This window comes from Sarcophilus harrisii, chromosome 6, assembly GCF_902635505.1.
Source record: "Sarcophilus harrisii chromosome 6, mSarHar1.11, whole genome shotgun sequence".
NCBI lineage: Eukaryota > Metazoa > Chordata > Mammalia > Dasyuromorphia > Dasyuridae > Sarcophilus > Sarcophilus harrisii.
In genome coordinates this window covers 124,950,615-124,973,200 of record NC_045431.1, presented here as the reverse complement: position 1 = coordinate 124,973,200, position 22,586 = coordinate 124,950,615, and the positions used below count along the sequence as shown (strand labels likewise).

General features: G+C 36.3%; 1 protein-coding gene across 5 annotated transcripts in view; it reads left to right on the top strand.

The window, feature by feature from the left end:
• Positions 1-22,586, top strand: part of ANK2 (ankyrin 2) — an 819,525-nt gene that overhangs the window by 218,387 nt on the left and 578,552 nt on the right. The window contains exons 3-5 of one of the 5 annotated variants that reach the window (XM_031944044.1): positions 18,926-19,032; positions 19,221-19,575; positions 20,469-20,547. The exons of 2 other annotated variants lie outside the window; for them this stretch is intronic. In XM_031944044.1, coding sequence (XP_031799904.1) covers positions 20,545-20,547 — 3 coding nt within the window. In that variant the 5' untranslated portion in view covers positions 18,926-19,032; positions 19,221-19,575; positions 20,469-20,544. Of the gene's footprint in view, positions 1-18,925; positions 19,576-20,468; positions 20,548-22,586 lie in introns of all 5 variants that reach the window. 2 more of the 5 variants (XM_031944046.1, XM_031944045.1) reach the window with 2 other exon arrangements.

The window sequence follows — 22,586 nt, the reverse complement described above, 5'->3', positions numbered from 1 at the left end:
CAAGACTATCATCTCAAAGAATCCAGCCCTGAAATACTCAGAGGGCAAGTCTTTTATGGGATAACAAGAACAATGGCACAATTGGGGAGGTACCTGGGTGGGGATAACCTAATCGGGGAGGCCCCTAGGATGACAATGGAGAGAAATTACTGATATTTTAATAACATCCAAAATGGACAAACCTTTATCCTGTCAAACATTAAGAAGGAATGTCTATAACCTAAAGATATAAAACCTTTATCTCATCAACCATTTAAGAGGGAATGATTATAGCCTGGGGTTTTGGGGCAGAGCAACTGAGGTAGACCTTTATCTCATCAAACATTAAGAAGCAAAGATAATAACCCGAGGCAGAATAATTAAATAGGACAATTCATGATATTAAAAGGGAACTTTGGTACTACATTCCCCAGTCTTTCTCTTCTAACTATTCAAATCTTTGAATTACCTTCCTCTAGAAGGTCTTAGCACCATAATTTTGAACAACCCTATGTGAAGTAAATAGACCAAATAAAAATCAAAATAAAGCTAGAACAATGCAAGGACTTATGGCAAGGTCAAGTCTCTCCCTGATAACCCCAGAGTTAATCAGCAATACACAAAACACCTTATTGCAATCATGTCAGGTTCTCTGCAGTTGGGGACAGTTATGGACAGTTAGGTGTGTGGTCATTTGTGCATGACTCGGCCTCTGCTTACAGAGCAGCAGGGTTCAAGACAGTTGTGCTGCCCATTCAGGGGGCAACATGGTTGGGGGGGGGGGGGGGGAAGAAGGGTGAGGCTTGGAGTAGCTCTACCTGTCTCGCCCAGAGGAACAAACAGGGCTTCAGAAAGCATCAGATTTCTGAGCAGATTATGCACAGTTAGACCAAGGCAGGCAAACCCCAAACTTTTAGAGGCCCGATATCAACTACAAGGTTTTTTTAAAGTACGCTGAAATACTAATTAAGGACCTGGGGTAACAGGAGTGGAGAAACAGATCAGAGAGATGCCAGTTCCAAGACAGGTATCCAATTTCTGGTTGTTTCTAAAAAATAATCCCCCAAACTGAGTCTGCCAGGGCAATTCCAACAGAATAAGGCATTTCAAAGTTAAAGCACAATCAGCAAATCATAGTCTAGTAAATTTAAGCAAGGAATAAAAAGTGAAAAGGACTGTTTAAATGACTTTCAATTAAATCCAAACTAGTAAGAAAAGGGGTAAGGCAGAAGTGCCTAAGAACATATACGTTTCCCCAACCTATTTCTTCCTCCCTTTTTTTTTTTTTTGGAAAGGAATTATCAAATAACCATCCCACATATAAATCATATACATATGCAAATACATAACAGACTAAAAGTCCCTCAAACATAACAGCAATAGTTACACAAGTTTAAGAATTTCCATCCCCAGTCTTAAAATTTTAACTGTATTACTGTGTGTTTAACAAGTCAACCACTTTCCCACTCCAACATATCAGTCCAAATTTCATCAGGAAAAGTGGGCGATGGTTCTCAATAGCTGCTTCTTGCTGGAAATGGGTGAAGATGCTCAGTCCAGGGAGAGGGATAGGTGTATGTAGTGTGGCATGCTGACAATCAAAGCTTGATGTAGGTCCCAGAAGCAAGTCAATATATCTGTAATTTGACCAAATCTAGAAATAAAAACAAATCTAACAAAGAAAAGTTAGAATAGTCTGAGATAGAAAGACTGGTCCACAAGGACTGCTACAAGATATGGCAGTTATAAACTCATTAGTTATAAACTTAAAAAAAAACTTGAATATCCAGACACAATATCTAGTAACCAATAGATGACCAGACTAAATACTTATTTGCTCAAGTATTTAGGATATAATGATTACAGAAAACCAGATTGGAAACAGCAAGGTATGACATAATTGAATTAACAATTTCTTATTGACCATTGGTCTGATTATAGAAATCAGTTACAGGAGGAAAAAAATGCAGTGACCTATTAACTACAAACCCAAGAAATTTTACCTCCAGTAACAAATCCTAAACAGATATTTACCATAACCTTATCAGTTTACTGCTTTTAGCCAGGAACCAGGTAGCTACAACTTGATAAAAAAATGTTTGGAACAGTTTAGAGGGAGGGGGGAGGAGAAGATTCCATGCGACTGCCCTTCCCCCCACTCCACCTCCAAGAGACAGGAGGGGGAGGGAAATCAAACTAAACTTCACTCCAGGCTAACTAGATGCTCCAATAGCTGAAGTAGCAGCAGTGGGGGGCGAGTTTAAATCTTTACAAAAGATTCCCCCCCCCCCTTTTTTTTTAAACCTTAAGTCACAAAACAGGAAATAACATACAAGACATACAGAAAACTGATCACACTTAGACTGCACAATTACAACATTTAGTAGGACACTAACATTAAAACCAAGCCAAATGGTATCTTAAAATCTCCAGCCTTTGTAGACAGGCCCCTGAGCATGCAAAAGCGTATTCTGAGACTTCTACAGTTAAAAGGCTGTGATGGGAGGGACATTGCTTTATCACACGATGACCAAATCAGGGAAACCTAAATGTATATACTCCCCACTCGATGGAAGAAGTGGGAGGAAAGGCCCTATCGAGGGTGGAGGAGGAAGAGATGCCGTCTTATCCGGCTCAGTGTGTTCTGAATGGCGAGGGTTCCTGTGGCAGTTCCACATTGGAACTTGAGGGTAGGGTAGCTCACCTAAGCCCCCAAATCTTGCTGGGAAAGCAAGACCTGAAGGAGAGATTGCTTACCCCTGTCCAGGGAGTAGCAGCTGTGGGTAGAGACATTCTCTAAACTCACCCCAATTCAGTGACCTTCCTCTTTGTGGCTACAGCCTGACCATTAGAGACTCCATTGCATTTAACAGTGGAATGGAAGAAGGGCTCAAACACAGCTCCTCTTTTCTCTGGTTATATCCCCAGAATAGATCAAAGAGAGCGCTGGTCTGGGACCCCCGAGAAGGGATGGGGTCCCCAGAACTGCCATGTGTCTCTTTGGTCTGGGAGGGGAGGGGGTTAAAGGAAGTTTCCTCAAGCAAAGCATCTGCTCAAGGAAAGATTTTATCAAGAAACAAGCCAAATGGGTGTCTCAAGGACACCCCAATAGTGACAATCGCGTCCAGTTAGATACTAATCAAGAATCAAGCAATGGCATCTCAAGGACACCCCAAAAGTGACAACCACGCCTGGTTATTCACACACAAGGCTAAGCCAATGTGTCTTTAAAAAATACCCAGATTTATACTCTGGAATGCCCAGAGTTGTGCCAACTGGTACACAGAACCAGATGTGTCTTAGGTAACACTCAGGGAGTGCCAACTGCATGCAGTTCGACACTACTTCTCAGAATTTATTCTGAGAACCCAGGTGTTAGCATGAGCAAGTATATTCTATTATGAGAATCCAGGTGCTAACACTTAATCTTTCCTGGCTGAATCGAAAGTATCCACTGTCAGGTGTGGCCCCAGCTGATGAACTGCTCTCTTCCTGGAGACTCTGGAGGAATCCAGAAGGCTGGCCTTTTCCAAGAAAGAGAAACCCCAGATCCCCAACTGTTTCCAGGCCCAAAGTGGAGACTTGAAATGTCTCTAACCCCCTAGTCCCATTCTCAGTTCCTGATATCTCACTGGGGAAGCTCCAAAATGTAACGCCAGAGAAACTGAGCAAGACAGAGATTAGAGACCAATTCAATAGTTTATTAAATGGAGAGAGATACTGGGACCAGATGGATCTTGGTCCCAGGGCTGGACAAGACTATCATCTCAAAGAATCCAGCCCTGAAATACTTAGAGGGCAAACCTTTTATGGGAGAAAAAGAACAATGGCACAATGGGGGAGGTACCTGGATGGGGATAACCTAATGGGGGGAGGCCCCTAGTATGACACAATGGAGGGAGGTTACTGATATTCTAATGACATCTAAAATGAATAAACCTTAATCCTGTCAAACATTAAGAAGGAATGATTTTAACCTAAAGATATAAAACCTTTATCTCATCAACCATTTAAGAGGGAATGATTATAGCCTGGGGTTTTGGGGCAGAGCAACTGAGGTAGACCTTTATCTCATCAAACATTAAGAGGGAAAGGTTATAACCTGAGGCAGAATAACTAAATAGGACAACTTAGAGAAATTGGGTCACAACATTAAAAGGGAACACCAGTTTACCAGTTACTCCTTTGAAGAAAATTAATTTTAACTATAGATGGCCAATTAAATAGCTAAAATTGGGAATACATTTGTTAAATGGGGGAAAATGTTGGAATTTTAGTCAAAAGATGCAATTTAAATTAGCTTTAATACTTATTGACTATGTGTCTATGAGCAAATCATATAATTTCTCAAGAGTTTTATTATTCTCACTTTTAAAAAAATGAGGAGGCTATAAGTCCTTTCATTAACTTTTTCACAAACTTTCTTTCATAGAAGAATTTTTGTGATGAAAGGTTTGCGAACTTTGTGTACTTGTGATTTATTGATACAGAAGAATTTCATGAAAGAATCAATATCCAAATCAGTAGCTCTTAGTATTAATGGTATTGAGAGAATAGAGTGGATTCAGGTTGCTTGTATTTATGTTTTGGCTTTTGGTAACTGCATTCTCTTAATTTCTTACAACAGATGTAGAATTCTGGTTTTAGTTCACTGGTTTCATTGACTCATAAATCCTTTAAATGCAATTCTGTGGGGGACAGTAGTGACCATTAAAATAATCAGAAATCTGAGTATGAGTGCTGGAAAGAAATTTATTTTTTCTCATGAGAAAGGGTGCACATTCTCTAACACACAAAGCATGGTTTGAGACACACACACACACACACACACACACACCCGTTAGACGAGAGGTGGTTCCCCCCCCCCTTTTTTTTTTTAATTTCCCAACAGGAGTTCTCCTCTTCAACCCTATGGCTTCTTTCCCCATTGGCTAGGGTTTCTAAAGTGCAGTTTCTAAAAATGTGAGATAAGAAAGCTTGAGACTTTCTTCCTCCTCCCCTCACCACTCTTTCCCCACCATGTCCATGTGAGTTTCAATTTTCTAATTTGTTTCATTTTTCCAATTTAATGTTTTTAATTGTGGAAAGCAAATAAATGCTCATCCATTTCTCACATTTCGGTATCCTGTAGTAATGCTTAAAAATAATTCTCTAGTAGGGTAGATATACTCTTTTGTCTCTTTCTTCCAGCTCCAGAAAGCATTGATTTAAATGGCATTATTGGTGGCTTATTGATGGCTTACATTGTACTACTCTTGTCATTTTCCCTACATTTGTTAAAAAAAAGATCTGTAAAAGTCCACAAATACTATTAAAGTTATTTATTGATGATAAGCAAGTCGAAGAGTGAATGAGTAGACAACCAATGGTTAAAAAATAAAAAGGGGATAAATTATGCTAAAACAGTTTGAGAAATGGAAGATTATGAACACACTAAATAGTAAATTTTCTTTTATTTTTCCTAAATGGATCATTATTATGGCAGTGGGGAATATATTGTTCAGAAATTTGAAGAAAATATAGAGTACAATTCTTCCTTTTTAGTGGTTTTGATGAGGTCTGGCGCAGGGCAGAGAATTGTGGGAACCCCTTCTGGTCGGCGCAGGTCCAACATGAAAGAATTCATGAACCCGAAAAGTTTGACTGGCAAAAACAAGTTTATTGATACTGAGAAATCAGTTTTTTGCTAAGAGGTTGACTTCCTCAGTGGCAAGGTCCTGACAGAGAAGTAAAGGTCTAGCAGAGAAATCCTGGCAGAGAAAGAGAGAGAGATAAAGAAGGATGTTAACACTGAGAACAGGGTGTCTTTTCAGTGGACAGGGTCCTGGCAGGCAGTTATGTCAAGGAGAGAGAGGGGTTCCTTGACAAGGAATGGTACTGCTTTTGAGCCAGTGCAAAGAAATGAGCCTTAAGCTGCACTTTAAAAGATCTTTTAAAAGAGATCTGAAGATCCAACTGATTGAGATTACTTCAATGTTGTCATTGCCCCGAGGCCTAGATTTCCATTGAATGAAACCACTTATTGGGAGTGATCCTGTGCCAATTTTCAGCTCAATAAAGATATCAGGTCCAGATCTCCAGCTAAATGAGACCATTTAATTGCCCCAAAGGGTAGGTCCTTGTCAGGAGAGTTTCAGGGCTCACCCAAAAGGTCAAGAAGGACAATTTCAAGGTTTCCCCATCAATTTTGTTAAGAAGAAAGATCCCTCAACAATTTTAGGGTTCCCTTGGTTTGGTGTCCTGAGTATGGCAAAAGAATACGCACACTCAGTCTCCAAGTTAAGAGGCAAAGATTTATTATCCTGCTTGTCAGTGGGCTTAAGTTCCAAAGGAGTTTTAGCAAAGAAGCTGAAGCAAGAAGATAACTTCTTGAAAGAGAAAAGAAAGAGAAGCAAAAATTAGGTTGATATTTTAATATTATGGTTTAGAAATTGTGGAGTGATAGGGGTGGCATAGTTCCAGTCATTGATTGCTACAGTTTGCAGACCAACAGAATCAGTATTAGATTACTGCTATTGGCCAGCATTGTTTGTAATCCTTTCAAGACCAGGTAGCCTTAGGGTTTCTCAGGCCTTGCAATTTTCTCAAACTTCGTCAATTTCACTAGATAGTGTGTTTGATTACATGCAGTTAAAATTCGATAACAATTCATAGAATTTAAGACCTGGTGTGTACTTTTTTATATATCAATCTTAGATTGGGCACTTCTTATTGATGAGCATTTTCAAAAGAGTCAATTAATATCTAGAGATGTGAAGTTGAGGAGGGGAGCACTTGAGAAGCTCCTTGAAGGAGAGATTCTCCTTGAACCCTGCCTCTGTGAGACCGAACCCAGGGAATCAAGATAAAGTGGTTTATCTTGGTGGGACTAGTTGAAGTAATCTCATTTAGCTGTAGCTCATTTAGCTAGAAATCTAGATCTCTATTTGTTGAGGTCAGGAACCAAATGTTGAGGTGTAGACCACGTGCTAAGGTCTACATTTGGGGTACCTAAATGAAATTAGGGTTTAGTTAAGGTCTAGTGGCAGGTTTGGGGTACAGGGAGTCAGAGTTCCCCTGCAACCCCCTTAGATTCGGCGCAAGGATATGGCGGTATAAGGCCTAGTAGCGGCGCGGAATTCCCAATAAAAGCATTTATTGGCCCGGAGAGCTAGATTGATAAAAGAGGTTTATTATTGAGTCTAGAAGTAGGAGATAGGTGAAGGTAGAGATAAGGAGGGCACTGGAAAGAGGGTCCAGTGGACAGAGGGTCCTCACATGGCTACCATGTTTGGAATCTCTGCAAAGAGGGGTTCCCAGTGTGGCTCTTTTAAGTCGGAGACTTAGCTCGAGGGGCTTTGGGGTGTAGCCCCAAAGTTGGCTCAAATCCAGGTGGGGCTGGGACAGGTCCGGATCTTCTATTGGAATTCAAAGCGACCAGGATTTGTGAGTCAAAGGGTAATTTACATTAACTAGGGGCCAGTTGGGAATCAAAGATTGGAATCTTTCCTGCATCATACTGACCTCTATTGTTGGCTCAAAACCACTCCAGTAAATGGTATCATCTAGGCTTCGGGGCAGTGACAGCATTGAGGGAATCCCATTCAGTTGAAACTTCTGTCTCAGATTTCCTTATAAAAATGGCAATTTTAAACTCATTTCTTTGCAGAGCATCTAACATGCCAAGGAACTTCTCTCACCCTGGCATAGCAGCAACCTCTGCCCGATGAAGTGATATTCTCTTTTAGTGTTACCCTCTCTTTATCTTTCTCACCTATTTCCCTAACAAGACTTTATGCCTCTCTGTCAGGATCTCTCTACTAGAAACTTTACTTCTCTACCAGGACTCTTGCACTAGAAACTTTACTTCTCTGTCAGGACCTTGCCACCAAGGAACTCAGTCTTTCTATTCATACATAGCAAAGACTGACTTCCCAATGTCAATAATAAACTTCTTTTATCAGTCTAGCTTTTTGGGTTCATAAATTCCTTTACGAAGGACCTCTGTGCTGCCAGAAAGAGGATCCTAAGGGAATCTAGGGGAGCCAAACCTCTTCATTTGGTTCCCTGAACCCCAAACCTGCCACTAACGTCATCATTTAGCTCCTTGACCTCCAGGAATCCTACCCTCATCATTTGGTTTCCTAACTGGAAACCCTGAAATCTAGACCTCATCAAAGTGATTTGAATTGTGACCATTATAAATGGATTTACATCTCTTAAAAATTAGATTTTCTTTTTTTGTGGTTGTTCTTATTCAGCACAAATCCTGGAAACATGAAAAACTGTGATACCTTTATGCTATATTTTAAAAATCCAGACAAGAATACCAACTATAATTAATTTCATAGGTATTGTGAAATGTCTGGAGAAACATCTGGATGATATTCTAGATTTCTTGGTCATAAACTTTTGTGTTCCTAATTTTTTTTTTATACTTTTTTACTTACAAATTATATGCATGGGTAATTTTACAGCATTGACAATTGCCAAACCTTTTGTTCCAATTTTTCCCCTCCTTCCCTCATCGCCTCCCCCAGAAGGCAGGTTGACCAATACATGTTAAATATGTTAAAGTATAAATTAAATACAATATAAGTATACATGTCCAAACAGTTATTTTGCTTTACAAAAAGAATCAGACTCTGAAATACTGTACAGTTAACCTGTGAAGGAAATCAAAAATGCAGTCAGACAAAAATAGAGGGATTGAGAATTCTATTTAGTGGTTCATAGTCATCTCCCAGAGTTTTTTCACTGGGTGTAGTTGGTTCAATTCATTACTGCTCTGTTGGAACTGATTTGGTTCATCTCATTGCTGGAGATGGCCATGTCCATCAGAATTGATCATCATATAGTATTGTTGTTGAACAATAATGATCTCCTGGTCCTGCTCATTTCACTCAGCATCAGTTCATGTAAGTCTCTCAGGCCTTTCTGAAATCATCCTGCTGGTCATTTCTTACGGAACAATAATATTCCATAATATTCATATATCACAATTTATTTAGCCATTCTTCAATTGATGGGCATCCACTTAGTTTCCAGTTTCTGGCCACTACAAAGAGACCTGCCACAAACATTCTTGCACATACAGGTCTCTTTTCCTTCTTTAAGATTTCTTTGGGATATAAGCCCAGTAGAAACACTGCTGGATCAAAGAGTATACACAGTTTGATATGTGTTCCTAATTTTTAAAAATAATCAAATAAGTAAAAATAAATCTATAAAACAATTAAGATACTAATAATTTTTTGTTTAGTTGCTAAGAAAGAAGGGTGTGGTGATTTAATAACTGGCCAAACCACCTTGTTAATAGAGTGAAAGAATTTTGTTTCTCAATGAATGCTTCTTTCATTAATAAAAGTCTGGATTAAAAAAGGCTAGTGGAGGGTTAGGGAGAGTTAAGCATTTCCTTAAATACTTTCTTTGCATCTTCCTTTGTACAGAGGGCTATATATATATATATATATTTTAAAAATCTCTCCACTTTCCAGTTTCAAAGTAAATTTTCATGCATGCAATACTGATTGCAAGGAAAACCATTTTAGCTACTAAATTTTGCTAAGGTAAACTTACTTTCATTTAAAGACTGAAGCATAAAATAAAATGTGTATATTTAGAAAAACACTAGGTGATATAATTGTGCAATGATGAGATTGCAGTTTTGAGTTATTAGTTCATGTAAGAGTTTATATTATATATATATATATAATCGTACTCTAGGAGCAGGTTTCTTGGGGAGGTTTTCTGGAGGCAATCTTAGTTTCACTTCAGAGTGATAATCACTTCAAATGCAGTCAGCTGATAAAATCCAAACGTTTATTTTCTCCTTCTAAGTCTTATCTCTTTCCTTGGGCCCAGTTAGCTTTCTTAGAGGCCTCTCTCCTTCCTTGGTTCCAAGAGCTCTTGCAGCTTGTCTTTTAGCTCTTCCAGCTTCTGCCTCTAGCTCAACTCCGACTTGTGGCTTCTCAGTTTCCCAGAGTGCTCATAACAAGATTGAAATTGTAATGCCGGAGAAACTGAGGCAAGATAGAGATTACAGAGTATTTAATAATTTTTTTAAAAGGGAAAGATTTACTGGGACCAAATGGATCCATGGTTTGGTCCCAGGGTTGAATGAGACTATCATCTCCAAGAATCCAGCAAACAGTGTGAGTTGTCAGTGACATATATACACATGGCTCAGATTCAGGGGGTAGACTAAGTCAGGGGTGGAGTCAGGGTGCTGAGAATGGGACAGGGTTTACTGACAGGGTGGGGTGAGCCTCCAGAGAGGAGGGTGACATAATAGGGGGAGGCACCCCTGAGATGGGGAGAGGCATTCTGATATTCTACAACTTAAGATCTTTTATCCTTATCAAATATTCTGATTAAGAGGGAGGGGAGGTTTTGCAGGACTGAACAGACAATTATAAGCAGAACACTTAGGGAAACTGAGTCAGGACTGGGTCAGGATAATTAGGGAAACTGAGTCAGAACAATAAAAGAGAACCGTGGCATAACAAAATGAGTTGCATTAGATAAAAATCTTTTGGTAATAAGTAGTATAATTGCTTCATTCATTCATTATACCTACAGATCTTGTGCTCTTTCAATAACTAAGAGTCAATAAATGTAATGTTCTCTGGTTCGATTTTCTTGGGGTCTCTGGAAGCAGCCATCCTTTCAGTTCAGCAATCACCACAAGAGTAGCCAGGAGTTAAAAGTCCAAATCCTTTATTATCTCTTTCAAAGTCTTGTCTCTTTTCCTGGGACGGGGTTAACTTTCTCAAAGGCCTTATGGAGTCTTGATTTCAGTGGAGAAACTAAAGAAGAGAACCTGCCACCAAGGTGGTGTTAGATGGGATGAATGAATCTAAGGGCTTGTGCTTCAGCCTCCAGTCCACTTCTCTTCTCTAGCTCTGAATGAATCTAGCTGAGGCTCCCAGCTTATATGCTCTACACTGAGTATAAACCAATCATTATATCACTAGAAAACCATTATTGTAAGATTAAATCAGTCATATTGAACTTAGAGAACTATTAAGTACCATGTTAAACTAGATAACTATTGTCTCATCAATTCCACTTAGTACCTTGTAAGAATCCTTTATTTCAAGTTCAGAGTTCTGGTCCATAACAAATAAAACACATTAAAAACCTATTATAAATCAGGCTCTTTGCTGAGTACTAGAGATATACATTCTAAGGGAGAAAGACAGTATACAAAAGGATGCTGAAAGGTTGGGGCATAGAGCCAGAATGAAATATGATGTACATGGGGTTGAGACCAAACAGTTCAGGTGGTGGGAAATGAAGTTAAGTGGAAGATTCTCACTGCAAGTGCCAAGGACTAGATCTCAATAAGTCTTATTAGGCTAGCCAGATTTATTTCAGTATTCATGTATGGGATAAACTGAAGACCTTTTGTGAGAGTATGCAATAATAAGTTGAACTATAGCTACAAAGTTGCAGGTGTTGGATTATCTTGAATGAACATTTCCCTACTTGTTTCCTCCTTAATTAGCATTTAAGTACTCCTTTTAAAGACAATGATAGCTTTGAGAATTCAGGTAACAACAGAATTCTCTTGTCCAAAATATCTGCTTGTATAGCAGTTCTCTGGGGAAATTTAAATTAAGACTTTGTTATTTACTAATATTCTTTTGTTTCTAGGATAGACTTCTGTGTTTGGAGAGTAAGCCTGGATTCCTCCACTCGCTAGGAGAAAAGGCCAGAGGTGGATGGTGGCTTCTGGTCTATTTAATCTTGTGTTTTGCAGTTTGTGCACTCTTTTCTTGACTTCTCTGTTGGGAGTTGCCCATTCTTATTAGATCATAATAAATCCCTTTTTGCCTTTTTTTTTTTTAACCTTGAGAATCCTTGATTTTAATTTAGGTGAGGGTTACTGTCTCACATTTTAGGGGCTCATTCTGGGATATTTCCTGTTCAAGAGGGTTCTCAGACTGAATCCTTGGGCAGGTACCTTTCAGAGGGTTCTCCATTGTGGTCCTTGGACTTGACTCAGGAACTCCCACTCCGATCTGATAAACTCCTGAGAAGATACTCTAGAGACATCAGGGAAAGCAAAAAGGGAAGTAAAATAGCAAAGATAGAGGATTAATTTGGCCCAGGAAATAAGCTAACTGAGAAAAGAAAAGCTAACTGAGAAAAGAAAAAATTTATACAAAAAATATTTATAACAGCTCTTTTTGTAATGGCAAAAATTGGAAATTGATGAAAAATTAGGGAATGGCCAAACAAGTTATGGTATATCATTGTAATGGAATGTTATGTGGTACAAGACATGATTAGCAAGATTATTTCAGAAAAACTTGAGAAGAGTTACATGAACTGACACAGAGTAAAGTGAGCTTGGTACAGTAGTGCCCTGGCACAAAATGGGTTCTTAATAAATATTGACTGATTGATTGTTGAGAGATGACGAAGAAAGAGGCTGACTGGGAGCCTATTGCAATAATTTAGGCAAGAGCCAATAAATAAGGTGGTAGCAGCGTGAATGAAAAAAAGGATCGGATGCAAGCCATGCCACAAATGTTGAAATGCATAGATTTGGCAATTGAATGGATTGTGGGGGTGAGGGAGAGCGTAGAGGTGAGGATAATGCCAAGATTACCAATCTGAGACACTGGAAAGATGCTGCCTTTGACAGAAATAGGAAAATTTCAAATAAGTGAGCAGTTAGGGGAAAAAATAAGAGTAAAGTGAGCAGAAGTAAGAGAATATTGTATACAACAACAGCAATACAGTGATCCAAGACAATCCCAAAGGACTTAATGATGATTTATGAGTCCTTCTTCCCTCCCTCCCTTCCTTCCTTCCCAAGTTTTCTTCCAGAAAATGACTAATATAGAAATGTTTTTCATGATTGTATCTGTATAAACTATATCAGGTTGTATACTCTTTTGGGGCAATGGGGGAGGAAAGGGAGAGATAGAATTTGGAACTTGAAGCTTAAAAAACCCCTAAATGTTAAAATTTGTTATTACATGCAGTTGTGAGAAAATAAAATGTTATTTGAAAAAATGAAATTGCACACGATTCCACAAAGGCAATATGAATCTACTATTATTTTCCATCTCTACCCCATCTAGTTCATCCTTCTTTTCTGAAAACAGATTTTTAGAAAGAATCGGAAAATGTATTATCATTTCCAAAGTAGTTTTTCATTCATAGAATCTTGGGACGACACTTTATAGAAGTCACGTTACAGATGACCTAGGACAGTATATAATAACATTGATATAATATATAATATCAACAGATTTAGAAAACATTGATATCACAGTGAAACAACAAATAGTATTTCCTTTTGTTTTGAAGGGCTCAACCGTGAGACTACAGGTACATGAGTTTAAAGGCATTCAGGAGGTTAGAACTTAATTTTAAATAGTTAAGAATAATAAGCTATGACTTGTTGAAGTAAAATATAAAATATAAAATTATTTTTGCTTTGATGTCTGTACTTATTTTATGAAGGTTATTAGCAAAACACATCATAAGTCTTTTTTAAAAATAGTATTTTATTTTTTCAAATACAATTTCTAAATTCCCAATTCTTTATTCTTTCTAAAAATCAGTTTTCAGTAAAGAAATGTGAACTAGATGGGATAGAATATAATAATGGGATAGAAAATAATAGTAGATTCATATTGTCTTTGTGGAATCATGTGCAATTTCATTTTAAAAGTACCATTTTATTTTTCCACAATTGCATGTAAAAAAATAACATTTGGATTTTTTAAAGCTTTAAGTTCCTATGTTTTCAACATTGATTTTTGTAAAATTTTGTGTTCCAATTTTTTCTCCCTTCCTTCATTACCTCTCCTTTCCCAAGATTTCAAGTAATCTGATATAGAATAAATCAGACCAAAGGAGGAAACAACATGAGAAGCAAACAAATAAATGAAGGTGAAAATATCATTCTTTGATCCATATTCAGTTTCCATAGTTCTCTTTCTGCAGGTGACTGTCATTTCATAGCCCAAGTCTATTACAATTGTCTTGAATCATTGCATTGCTGAAAAGAGTCAAGTCCATCACAGTTGATCATCACATAATATTGGGGTTACTGTGTACAGTATTCTCTTGGTTCTGCTCACTTCACTTAGCATTAGTTCATATAAGTCTTTCCAGCCTTTTCTAATATCAGCCTGCCCCTCATTTCTTATAGAAAAATAATATAATATTCTATTATATTCATATAATGTAAGCTCTTCAGCCATTCTTCAACAAAAGAGCATCCACTCAATTTCTAATTCTTTGCCATTACAAAAAGAGCTACTACAAACATTTTTGGACATATGGGTTATTTTCCTTCTTGTATGGTGTTTTTGGGGTACAGACTTAGTAGTGACACTGTTGGATCCAAAGGTATGCACAGTTTTTAGTCATCTGGGCATAGTTCCAAAGTGCTCTCCAGAATGGAGATCATTTTACAATTCCACCAACAATGCATTGATGACTGAGGTTTCCTACATCCCCTCCAACATTTAACATTATCTTTTCCTGTCATCTTAGCCAATTTGAAAAGTGTGAAGAGTTGTCTTAATTTGCATTTCTCTAATCAATAGTGATTTAGAACATTTCTATACGACTATAAATGGCTTTAATTTCTTCATCTGAAATTGTCTGTTCACACCCTTTGACTGTTTATCAACTGAGGAATGACTTGTTCATTTAGAAGAATATCTAAATTTGACTCAGTTTTCTCTATATTTTAAAAATGAGGCCATTATCAGAAACACTGGCTATAAAAATTGTTTCACAAAGTTCTGATTTTTTTTTTAAATCTTGGCTGCATTGGTTTTGTTTGTGCAGAATCTTCTTAGTTTAATGTAGTTAAAATTATCCATTTTATATTTCATAAACTTCTTTAGTTTTTCTTGGATCATAAATTCTTCCCTTCTCCACAAATCTGACAGGTAGACTGCCCCTTGCTCTGCTAACTTATAGTATCACGTTTTATATCTAAATCATGAACCCATTTTGACCTTATTTTGACTCTTATAGGGTATAAGATGTTGGTCAAAGTCTAGTTTCTGCCATACTATTTTCCAATTTCTCCAGCAATTTTTGTCAGATAGTGGGTTCTTATTCCAGAAATCAGATTCTTTGGGCTTATCAAATTGTAGATTATAATAGTCATTGACTATTGTTTTACAACATTAGAATTTTTAAAGTGGGATTCAAAAAGTCTGAGGGTATGTGGAGAGATGTTGGGGGTGGTATTGAAGAAGTGGTTCCTGAGTATGGGTAGGAAAAATAAATTTACATCTATATTTTCTTTCTTTCTTTTTTTTTTTTAATTTAATAGCTTTTTACAGATTATATATATGGGTAACTTCACAGCATTGACAATTGCCAAACCTCTTGTTTTAATTTTTCCCCTCTTTCCTCCCACCCCCTCCCCCAGATGGCAGGATGACCTACATCTATATTTTCAATAACATGTAACAGAAATTTAGATTTCCCTTCAAATATTATATATATATATATATATATTTTAGAATATAGATATAGGCTTCACCAGACTGACTATGATAGAGATCCTTGATACACAAAAAAGCTTAAGAACTCCTGGTTCATTATCTTACTATTTTTTCCAAGATAAAAGTTTCTTTAGGTTCCAGTGAGTTTGAGTTTGGGGAATTTTACATACTATTAATTTCGATGAGAGAACCCTAGATTTAGAATTGCTGATCATGGGATTGTAGATTTAGAACCATAAAGCTTCTTGTTCGATTTTAGTCAAACCCTTGCATTTTATAAAACAGGCAGTTGAGTCCCAGAGATGTGAAAAAATTTACAAGAAGTAGGTAGAAAATATGAAATTTGAAATCCAGGTTCTCAAAGTCGAGATTCTGTATATAGTCTGTTGTTTACACTGCCTTTCTGGATGTTATAGATACCCTTTTGGTTTTCTGAAACAGGCAAAAAGATTGGTTGTTGATGTTATAGATACCCTTTTGGTTTTCTGAAACAGGCAAAAAGATTGGTTGTTGCTGTTATAGATATCCTTTTGGTTTTCTGAAACAGGCAAAAAGATTGATTGTTGATGTTATAGATACCCTTTTGGTTTTCTGGAACAGGCAAAAAGATTGGTTGTTGCTGTTATAGATACCCTTTTGGTTTTCTGAAATAGGCAAAAAAGATTGATTGTTGAAGTCCAGCTCCTATGAATAAGAAGAGTATGGTTATGAATTTCCACGAGTCAGGTGGAATTTTATCAAGCAGTCCATTTATTGATCTGAGAGCCAGAGTTTATCTGTTCTTATATAAATTGTCCACCAAGATACCTCACTTTATCTCAAGCATGTCTCTCATCACTGTCAGGAAAGATGATGAGCTAATGCTTTCAACTGCACCCCCTTACAGAGACCAGGTCTCAAGTAATACCTGGATTGGACTTACTGAACAAAGTTTACTACTAGTTGAGTAAGGGGAATTTGTGAAACAGTAACATAAGGCACACAGAATAATTGTTTTTAGAGAAATATAGTGGTGAAAATAATGAGGAAATGTTCTACCAATAAAGTAATACCTTGCTGATATAAATGGATGGAGGGTATATGGAATATTCCTTATTCTTTTTGTAGGGTTACTACATAGGATTTCAGTTGTTTTTCAACTTGATATTAAGATTTTGCATTGTGTTTGCTTTCATGTTTTGGTTTTTAAATTTTTTTGGCCTAAATTTTTCACTCATTATAATTACAATTGCTTCTATATTTAAATGTCTAGACATAAGACACTACAAGTTAACTTTTGTTAAGTTTTTCTTTCCTGTGGACTCTGCCATGTTTACATTTTTAAGTGTTTCTGTTTTCAAAAAGCTTTATTTAGAAGGCATGATGTGGGTGTTTGGCTGGGAAAAATCAGTTGGCAAGTTTTTTAGAGGAAAAAAGTCATTTGATAAACAACTCTTGAGTGCTTTCATTTTACCCACTTCCCCCCCAAAAGAGAGAGAGACAGAGAAAGATTTTCTATTTATGATTTTAATTGTTCAGTACAGTTGTTATTAAACCAGTTACAAAATGTGAATCATTTTTCTGTTCTGCAGAATTTTGCCACTATTCAAATTAACTATTTTCTCAATGCTTTGGCTATGGAAACTCAGGAAATAAAGAAAAACACAAAATGGTCCGTAGGTCTGTATTTTCTCTTATCTCTAAAGTGGTAGTCAAAGAGTGGCAGAAAGAAGGGAAGAAGATGCCAAGAGTCATAGTTTTTAGACAATTTGTAAACAATATCTAAATAGAAGATTCATGGATGATGACTAATATGCTAATCTATTTCTAGAGGAACCAAACCAGATAATAATAATTTGCAGTATGAGTAAAACTAGAGAGGTTTTTGAAGAGGAAAATAAATTTTAAGAATTTGTTTCATCATGCATTCAAAGGCAAAAAGTAATGGTAATTGGTAGTATTGTTTTCTAGAGTTCATGACGAGCATGAACTAAAAGAATACCATGAAGATCACTGAAGTTTGTCTACTAGAATGTTACAAAGTAGGAGAGGGTAAAGAAATTTCATTAATAACTCAAAATTCATCTCTAATCTAATTTGAATATTCTTAAGGACTCAGTGAAAATTGAGTATAGAAAAGAGCAGTGAATGATAAGTTGGAAGATCAATAAGTTATGAATATCAATAAGGAGAATTTATATAGAGATTTAAAGTCTGCAGAGCACCTAAGAATACCTCATTTGATCTGCAAAACAACCGTGGGAGGAAGATGCTTTTAGAGTCACTATTTTTATAAGAAACTGAGGCAAACAGAGGGTAAGTGTCTAATGTATGTTATGAATTGAAAGAGGCTAATATAAACTCTTCTATAGCTACATGTTGACTTATTTAATGATTTAATTAAGCAGAGATTGGGTATGGTGACCACCAAACACCATGAAAAAGCAAATTATTTTTATTTTAACAAATAAATAAATGGTTACCAGCATTGGAGAAATTTTTGAATCATCTCGCTGTGTGTAGTCAGATTATCGCTGAGTATAGGAAGTGATATCAAACTAGGAGAAAGAAGACATTATAAGAAATTATGATCATATCTATTTCATCCATATTAGCTTCATCAGATAAAAAAAGGGAAAATAGATAAAAGAAATTAAGTTGGATTTTTTTTACAAAGAGAAGAAAGAAGATATACCTTGCTTTAACAAAGTAAAACCTTGATCAGCTTGCCAGAGAAGGAAACACTGTTACTGAATATTAACTTTATTTAAACATACATGGAGCAAGAGGCAGAATATTATAAACAATATCAGCTCATAGAACAATTAACAGCCACAGAAAGGAAAAAATGTTTATAGAAAGATTGGTATGAAACTCAATTAAGTTAGATAATGCCAGTAGCACTTTTATAGTAGGCCAACAAATAAACAAACAAACAAAAAGAGCCAGCTTTCCAGGATTCTTAGAACTAAGAATTATTTCATCATTTTTTCATCATTAGTAACAATAGAACATACAATTTTGCATTTGAACTCTATCCTCTAAGTCCTATCTTTTCCCCTAACATTCAGTTTCTTCTTATCTACTGGCTCCTCAGAAAGTCTTCATTTAGTGTCTCCATACTTTCAACCCATCTTTTTTATATTTATTGTACTTTTCATGGTCAGACTCCTAGGAAAACTGTCTATACTCTACTTTAACTTTCTTATCTCCCCTTAATAAAATCTGTTACTTTTAAGATCTCAGTTTAACAATCCACATAAGAAAATCCAAAAAGGTGAAAAATGTTTATTTTACAAATTATGATTTGTAGGTGGATGGTATTAATTTAATCCATTAGTTCATAGATCATGGGCAGACAACAATGAGCAAGACTTGTCACCGAATAGGAGATAGATTGCTCTAGATTACAAAATTGTTCAGTACTTTTGGTGATTCCAAGATGCTCCCAGACACAGAAATCTTATCTTTGTGAATACTGATATTCTTTTAAGATTGATGCTACCTGACTGCAAGTTATGGAGTCATCCAAATTCCTGAAAAGTCAGAATTTCAAGTGATTCAAAAGATTCTGGGGAGATGTATTGTGAGTTCGTGTGCTGTAAGTATAGTGTTAACAATGTATTTCACCCAATAAGTGTTTTAAAAGATACAATACAGGAAATGTTTAATTAGAAAAGAAAGCCAGACAATCATGTAGTTGGAAAAATAATAAATAATAATACTACCCAGAAAGTCATTGAGAGAATATCATTAACTTCAATCATTACCTGTTTTCTCTTCTTTTAGGAATAATTACAGCATGTATAAAAGGTACCTTGAGATCCCACAATGATTCAGTGATCTGGTTCATGTTTCCAGACAGTTATTTATAATTTATTTCTTTTGAAAACTATTTGTCCATATTCTTTGACCACAGGGCCATTGGCTGCATGCAAAGACATCTCATCTCAAACCAAAGGTTCATAACTACCCATTTTCTATCTTGATATGCAATACAAATTATTCTGCCAAATAAATAGTCCCTTTTGCTTACTCATTAAAGAAAATGAACAAAAGTGCAAATTCACAAATCTCTATATATGAAAATGGGAGAATGGTTCTAAAGCATTGAAAAAAATACCAGAACAAAGACTGAATGTTGGTAAGTAGTACTTAGAATAATAGCATCTATTATGTTTCACCCCTAATAGTTGCAAAGTGTTTATCTTTCAATCCATGATTGTTGTATTCTATAGCAAAAATGCCTAGTTTCCCATTAAGCTAGACAAATACCTCAAGTTTGCCTAGTAATCTAATGGGATTCTTTTTATTTTTGAAAGTAAAAGTCATTTAAGCCTGGGCAACATTTATCACTAGGATAAAACTGGAAATATAACTCTAGAATGTAAATATACTTAATATGTGCTTTCCAACTTCAAATCAATGAGCTGTATTTACTGATAAGTAAAAATATATTTTATGACCTTGGGTAATACACTTAACCATTTTGACTCTGTTTCCTCATTTGTGAAATGTATACCTATAGTAGCTTACTTATAAATTCATTCTGAGTATTGAGATAATATTTGTTTACTGGCTGAGTTCAAATTCTGCCTTTGACAGAAACTAACCTGAGTTCAAATTCTGCCTTTGACAGAAACTAACTAATTTCTCAGTGCCCCAATCAGATGTTTAAGATTCTAAATTCTGAATAAGTTATTAATTTGAATTAATGGAGGGAGCTTCCATTTCAGAAATTTACCACATTGTTTAATTAAAAGTCTGGACCAAAAAGAAAAAAAAAAGATATTTGTTACTATAGCAACTTAGGACCTTTATCTCTTGCCTTGATTTTTTGGTTAGAGCATTCACTTAAAAATTGGAATATTTATATGCTTATACCTGTTTGACATGTGGCCAATTTGCCATCACCAGTAGTTAGAACATAATGGCATATGGTAGACATAATGACACATAAGATAGGCACTTAATACATATTAATTGATCCATAAAGAGAGATTTTGAGTTTTTTTGTTTTGTTTTGTTTTGTTTTAGCAGAATCATGATATAGTAAAGGAACAGGAAACTGAGAACTAAGAGACTTGGGTGATGAGTACCTAACTTTGGGACCATGGTATGAATATCTTAATTTCTTTGGGTCTCAGTTATCTTTATTTGTTTGCATGTTGTTTTTCCCAGCACACAATAGAGTCTTAATGTTTATTTTTTTGTATATGTATATTATTATTATTTTTTATTATAGCCTTTTATTTACAAGATATATGCAAGGGTAATTTTTCAGCATTGACAATTGCAAAACCTTTTGTTCCAACTTTTCCCTTCCTTCTCCCCACCCCTTCCCCCAGATGGCAAGTTGACCAATACATGTTAAATATGTTGAAGTATAAGTTAAATAAAATAAATGTAAACATGTCCAAACAGTTATTTTGCTGTACAAAAAGAATCAGACTTTGAAATAGTATACAATTTGCCTGTGAAGGAAATCAAAAAAATTCAGGTGGACAAAAATAGAGGGATTAGGAATTCTATGTAGTGGTTCATAGTCATCTCCCAGAGTTCTTTCTCTGGGTGTACCTGGTTCAGTTCATTACTGCTCTATTGGAACTGATTTGGTTCATCTCATTGTTGAAGAGGGCCACATCCATCAGAATTGATCATCATATAGTATTGTTGTTGAAGTATATAATGATCTCCTGGTCCTGCTCATTTCACTCAGCATCAGTTCATCTAAGTCTCTCCAGGCCTTTCTGAAATCATCCTGTTGGTCATTTCTTACAGAACAATAATATTCCATATCATTCATATACCACAATTTATTCAGCCATTCTCCAGTTGATGGGCATCCACTCAGTTTCCAGTTTCTGGCCACTACAAAGAGGGCGGCCACAAACATTCGTGCACATACAGGTCCCTTTCCTTTCTTTAAAATCTCTTTGGGATATAAGCCTAAGTAGTAACATTGCTGCATCAAAGGGTATGCACAGTTTGATAAGTTTTTTGAGCATAGTTCCAAATTGCTCTCCAGAATGGCTGGATGTATTCACAGTTCCACCAACAATGTATCAGTGTCCCAGTTTTCCCATATCCCCTCCAACATTCCGCATATCTTTCCCTGTCATTCTAGCCAATCTGACACGTGTGGAATGGTATCTCAGAGTTCTCTTAATTTGCATTTCTCTATTTATTAATGTTTATTAATTGGTGCATTTTTGTTCAATCTTATTGTTCAGTCGTATCCCACTCTTAATGATCCTAATTGGAGTTTTCTTGGCAGAGATGCTGAAGTGATTTGCCATTTCCTTTTCCAGCTCATTTTGGAGGCAAATAGAGTGCTCCACAGCCAATATTTTCATTTTAAATATTGTAAGGCCAAATGGTGAGATTGAAACATTAAAATGATCCTAATCAGATTTTCCCCATAAATAAAATAAATTTGTTCCCAAGGACAAATATAGATTGGTGAAAAATCAAGAAAATTTGGGGCAGAACAGGAGTCCTCCCAGTACAACCCAAGAAGATCTTAAGAAAGATTTCAGGCCAGAGATTAACCCTCGTGAAGTGCAAATATCTCCAGTATACCTCTGCAGAAATATCAAGTGGGGACCCCTCAGGTTAGCTGAGTGTGGCTGGAGCCTCAGCAGGAATCACTAAGACTTTCACTTCCTGGATTGTTTATGGAGATGGGGTCTGAGTCTGGGGAGACTAAAAAAACTAGGCTGATTAGGTATGCCAGCAAGAAGGAACCAGCACCTGGTAAGTGCAGAAGCAGTAGGGAAGAGATATTACTGGATGTGAGTACTTACAGGAGAGTGGAGAGCTGAGGAGAAGCTTGCTCAAAGGGGAGAGTTTAAGGGAAGCTTAAGACATCATCCCTTTTCCTCTTAATTTCAGGTACTTATACTAACACCTCTTATTTATAGAAAAAAAGTGAATTGGCAAAGAAGAAAGAACCCCATCATAGAAACCTACCATAGTAAGAACAGGGAAGACTGCAGTTCATCTTCAGATGTGAAAAAAAAAAAAAAGCTCTATCCCAAAGAGTACCATGAAGTAGCTCCCTGTCCAGAGAGAATTCATAGAACTCAAAAAAGAATTTTAAAATCGAATAAGAAACATTGAGGAAAAAAAAGAAATAAATAAAACCATCCAAGA